The sequence below is a fragment of the Coffea arabica genome, chromosome 7e (assembly GCF_036785885.1).
Source record: "Coffea arabica cultivar ET-39 chromosome 7e, Coffea Arabica ET-39 HiFi, whole genome shotgun sequence".
NCBI lineage: Eukaryota > Viridiplantae > Streptophyta > Magnoliopsida > Gentianales > Rubiaceae > Coffea > Coffea arabica.
Window position 1 is genome coordinate 44041523 of NC_092323.1, and position 5758 is coordinate 44047280.

Sequence of the window (5758 nt, forward strand, 5' to 3'; positions counted from 1 at the left end):
AATTTCATTATAATTAAATTTGAACAAATAATCAAGTACTAAAATATCAACATATCACCAAATTATTATTCATTGTAATTTCACAATTGAAACTCATAAAAATAATTAAACAAAAGTTATTTGAATACAATCTAATATGATAAAACAAATATAATTAAAATAATTAAGTTTTCACTTTGAATTTTGATACAAATACAAATACTAAATTATTATTGTGTTATTTTTTAGAAATGTATTAATAAATTTAGTATAAATAATTAATAACTTTTATTAATAGACATGTATAATTAGTAGTATAATTGATAATATCATTATATATATAATTATGTACACACACATATATATATATCTTTTTTCTTCAAACGGGTGGCAGGGCTCCGCCCCACCCCCCCCCCAATGGCCCCTGCAGGGCGGGTGCTCGCCGGCGCCCATCCCCATTGCTATCCCTATTTGCTGACCTTTTAAAAAATTCAGATGAATGTGTAGTGCACTTGTTTGGTTCAGTGATAGTTTAGTCTCTATTTATCTCCTTAGACCCAGTTGAATTTCTCCCTTAGATTAGGATAATACAAGATACTTTAAATAAGGTCAGGATTCACAAAACAAAAAAAAAAAAAGTACGCTAGAACGTGCCCGCTCATAATGAAACTGAAAAAATGGGGCAAAAATGAAAAAGCAACCGCTTTCTCACTGCGAAGCGGATCCAACCGAATTAATTAGTTACACTTCGTTTTCTCTGCTTCTATTCAGCCTATAAGCCTATAACAGCAGCGAAAAAAGGCTACAAGCCCAGCCCTCTCTAGTCCCCAGACATATCCCTACCCTCGCCAGAATCCCACCATCCATTCCCGTCATTTGCCTCCGACCGATCGAGATGCCGCCGAAGAGAAAGGGCCGACGAAACAGCACTCACAAACCCACTAAACCAGACACTCCACCACCGACTAACAACGTCGTTTCAGGAGCCATGTCCGACTGCAAGTTACCCGAAGACCTGTTGCTCTGCATTCTCACCCGCCTTCCCGTGAAAACCATCCAGCGATTCAAGTGCGTTTGCAAGCCATGGCTGAAACTCTTGTCCACCCCAAAGTTCGTCAAGATGCACCGAGAGCAGACCACCAAGAACCCCCAAAATCACTCCCTTATCATCCACAGCATTGACGAGGTTTACTACCATAATATGTCCCTGTTGAACATCAATTCCACTGCTGAACAACCCATAAATCTTGTCAACCCTTTTCCTGTAATCTTCAAAGAAATGGACTTGGTGGGCTGTGTAAATGGGCTAGTTTGCCTCAGCTGTCCTCCTTTTGCCCAGATGATTGTCCTCTGGAACCCTGCTTTGAATCTCTCGAAAGGCATTAGGCAACCTGAGGGAGTAATCGACGAAAACATAGACAGAATTTCACTCGGGTTATGTTATGATGAAAGGAACGATGACTATAAGATTGTGATGATTACGTGCTTGAAGCCTGATGGATATAGTCCGAAGAATTTCTTGAGGGCTTATGCTGAGGTTTACTCTGCTAACTTGGACTCTTGGAAAAGGGTTCGCCTTAGTTTTCAGTTTTCAATTACTCCAACTAGGAACAATGTTATTGTAAAAGGAAGGCCTTATTGGACTGCAATTATCTATGATCCGGTGAAAATGTTTCGTGAAGTTATGCTGTGGTATGATGTGGAAAACGAGGTTTTTAGGCATGTTCCTGTGCCGGATTATAATATGGATTGCACTAAAGGGGGGAGATTTGTGGAGTGGAAGGGTAGTCTTGCTATACTTGTGTACTCTCCTACTAGAGAGAGGGATGATTTTGTTGATGTTGTGGTTTATGATGAAGGCAAGGGACGTTGGGACACGAAATCTTGCCATGGTCCAATTGGACTGAAAATGGAGAGGCATATGCAATGCTCTAAAGATGGCGTGATTTTGGCAGAGACTCCAGAAGGAACGCTGTTTTTGTATGATCCTGTGACTAATGCGATCAAGGAGTTCCGGATTGCTGAAGCCATGAAAACCTCCTATGAGGCATTTAGCTACACAGAGAGCTTGGTTTCTCTGAAGGGGATGGAGAAGGTGAAGGAACAGGACAAAGATAAGTTCTGTATCAAGATGGAAGATTTGGTTATCAACTAAAAAGCATAGGTGACGGTGGTGTTTCTTGATATTTGCCTCACATGTTCTAGTTAACACAATTTTCCCTTATTTTTGCGACTATGAAGTTGACTTCTTGAAGAGAATTTGGTAGTATTTGTTCTTCTTGGTGGTTAAATGTGCTTGAAAAAGTATGGCATCACTTTATTCTTAGCTGTTGTACTATTTATAATCTGCTCTTTGGTACTAATTTGTGTAGAATACCATGCAGCATTATGTTTCCGTGATTGTATGCAGCAGAACAATGCTTTTGAAACGAAAATGATAAGAATATTAGACTCGAATGAAAGAGACATGGTGAATTATGGTTTAAAGGTACAGGGGAGAAAACATTAGCCGCATTATTTGCACTTGCATATGAGATGCATAATGACATGACTATACTTTTCTTTATGAAAATCTGCCCACAATGACTTTTAGAAGCATCTAGTTATGATGCTTGAATTTTCATCAAAGGAATCTGCAGGGGGCATTTCCCCTTTATTGAAGATGGACAAATAATTGTCTGGGATGGTATATTACATGGGATTGAATCTCCCCCTTCTTTTTGGTTCAAGGGTAACTGAAACAAAATAGGAAACAGTGTTGCAAGATATCTAGGTAAAACTATTCATTTCTCTTCTGTTGATAATATTGATCATCTACTTCAAACTGTTTGTTCTTACTCCTAAAGCTAGTATTGTTGGTTTACTCGGCAAAGAAGGTTTGGACTCTCTAGGATTCTTGGGGTTCTTCTTTTGTATGGCAGCCATATGCTTGATCTTTGATATTATTACTTATTACATCTCAGATCATTATTAGATATTTGAGAATATTATTAGATAATTTTAATATTGTCTTGATGATTGGAGACTTTTTTATGGCAAGCAAGGGTGGTTTGGTTTCTCTGAGTTGTTCTTGTGGCTTTCAGCGTTATTCTTGATTTTTATTCTTATGTTCTCAAATAAATGAATTATCTACTTCGAATTTTTCGAGCATTAAAATTGGTACAGGTGGTTTACTATAGAAATGTTTCTCACATGGCTTGTTCTGCTGCTAAAGCTTAGGGGCTTGAAGCACGCATACGTTTTACTGTTATTCTTGTCATCATTTGGTTATTTCCGCTTCCAGATATGCTAAAACTGAAAGTCATGTTCTTTTTCAGGACTGGATATCTCAACGGGATGGAATAAGTGAAAGGAAGCAGGGAAGATTAGCATTAATCATGAAATTCCATATGGATGGTTCTAGTCAAACATGGGGTGCATCGGACACAGTCTCTCTTTTTGTCTTAGTTGTTATAGGTGTTTTCTGATTGCGCTACTACTTTTGGAGTTGTGACCCTGTCACATTTTGTTCAGCTTAGTCAGGGACTATTATGCAGTAGTTGTTCTAATGCTTAACCGTGATAAAACCTCGGTAGTTTTATATAAGCAGCTACTTACTACATGCTACATTTTGCTGTAAAGTACTATGGAGTGTTGTATATATTGCTGTGGTTTGGAATGATGGTGCAGTGATGGAAATGGTTTTGTGTGATCAAATCGAAGGTAAAGAATACTTTGAAAAAGTTCAAGTTGGATGATGAATATTTGAGTAAATATGACTGCAGGTGAAGAGGGTTTACTTCTATGAATGTAATTCAAGTGGATGGTTATCTACCAAGAACTTATTAACTGGTTTGAAATATTAGCAAGCCATTCGTGTTTCTATCATGGTGTATTTTCAGTCTTATATTTTTTGGCCAAGAAAATGTAGGCCTTCTTAAATTTAGTGGTGTGTCTTTTGCTTATGGGGAAAAACTTATGCATCTTTAAGTAATATTTGGGCTCTCGTCCTGGAGATGCTGCTAGAATTAATGTAAATGCCACCTGCAATTAAGCCATAACTAGAGCCTACAGTCTTGGCATGATATAAAGGGACACGATACAATCTCAAGTGAAAAATCAGGCCATTCAAATGGCAAATCGAAACAAACTAGCAAGATTCTTTCACCAAAATATTTTTGAACGTGAACAAATCAACCAACAAAAGCTCCAGTTTCCTCTTAAACATAAATAATAATGCCTTGAGATGGCAAATTCTTGGTAAGAATCTGAATGAGTAGAATAGCTTCCAAGGTTTGTTTTCATCCTTCTCTTTGTCAACCAGCATCTCCCAATAATTAATTTTTGAGCCGCCCCGTTTGGCAAGTGAATTGTTTGGGTGTTTGTCTAAAATTTTACTGTAGCTTACTGTAGAAGTTTTTTAAAAAATTTTTGAAGTGTGTAAATTTTTGAATATTTTGAAGTGTATAGTTTAAAAACTTTGAAAAGTTTTTTGAGGTTACTGTAGCTAAAGTTTTTAAAAAACTTGTAGCAGACAAACTTGGCAAAAAACTCAAATGCCAAATATCAGCTTAGTTTGGAGGACTCATGATTTTTTTCCCTTCCAATGTGAGGTGAGCTCGGACATGCCAAAACTTAGCTCATAAAATCCAATTGATAGGTCCAATTATGATTGAATCATATATTTTCTTTAAAGGATATGCAGGAAATGAGATACATATTCGACCATAACAGGCCAGTAGAAAGAAGAATGATGCAAGATTTCACGTTCTAGTAGCTCCTGCTAATAATGGCTTTCAACTTCCACATTATCTAACTATATAAAAGAGAGAGTTGGGTTATGAACAGTGATTTTTGATCAAACGGTTATCCGGTAATTATGGACAACTTTGTTGGCTTTTGTATTTGTGTTTCAGGTGTGTGTTTGGTTTCTCCAACTAAGACCGTCCATATTATTTGTAATTGTCGTTGCATGCGAAGCGGCATGTAGGAGCCGCACAAAGCTCTCCTGCCTGAGTAATCTTGTAAGCAAGCAGTTGGATTTGTTTCTTTATTCAATTGAAGGCTTGGGTTTGGCGGTTTTGCAATGTGAATTTTTCACTCTTTTGCCCTCGCTAATCTTCTGTGCAAGCTATCTCAAAAGCAACTTCCTTTTTCAATTGAAAGCTTCAGTTCCCTAATTTTGCAAGGTGAACTATTTGCTTTATTTTTGCCTTTTGGTGGTTTTGCAGGGTGAGCCCATCACTCCATTTTTGCCTGAATCATATTTTCTTTGCTGCACTGTTATTTTCTTGTCACGAGACATGATTTGCTTGTTCTGCTCTTCTCGTTTCTCCCTTTATAATTAAAGGCTGTATTTAACATAAATAATTGAGGTTACTCATTTTTGCTCAGTTATGATTGTAAGAAATCTAACAATATAAAAGGGAGAGTTGGATAATGAATAGTTTTTTTTTTTTATCAAGCGATTATCCTGTAATTGTTCATGGATTTCTTAGCTATTTTCGTCAAGTCACTGCTTTCTTGGTTCCCAGCTAGCATAGTGAAATAAATTTGTTTGGAAAAGAATGCACGCATAAGTGGATGCAGTGTTCAATTTTCATGTAATAACTATTGCTGTGACTATGCATGAAACCATGCTCCGGACTGTCTTCCATGGAATTCCCAAAAATTGAGTTGGACGGAAAACAAAAGGGCCGGCATTTTCATCAAAAGTAAGTGAAATAGTTTAAAGTGTCAAAGGTTTTAACCAAAAATGGTTTCTAATTTTGCTGCTTTTTAAAATGTACAATTATAAAGA

At 37.0% G+C, this 5758-nt stretch overlaps 1 protein-coding gene across 1 annotated transcript; it reads left to right on the forward strand.

The window, feature by feature from the left end:
* Positions 1-764: 764 nt before the first annotated feature.
* Positions 765-3585, forward strand: LOC113701608 (F-box/kelch-repeat protein At3g06240-like). The gene is made up of 2 exons (XM_027222355.2): positions 765-2143; positions 3297-3585. Exon 1 carries the CDS (start codon positions 875-877, stop codon positions 2132-2134), a length of 1260 nt encoding a protein of 419 aa, XP_027078156.1. The 5' UTR covers positions 765-874; the 3' UTR covers positions 2135-2143; positions 3297-3585.
* Positions 3586-5758: the final 2173 nt, after the last annotated feature.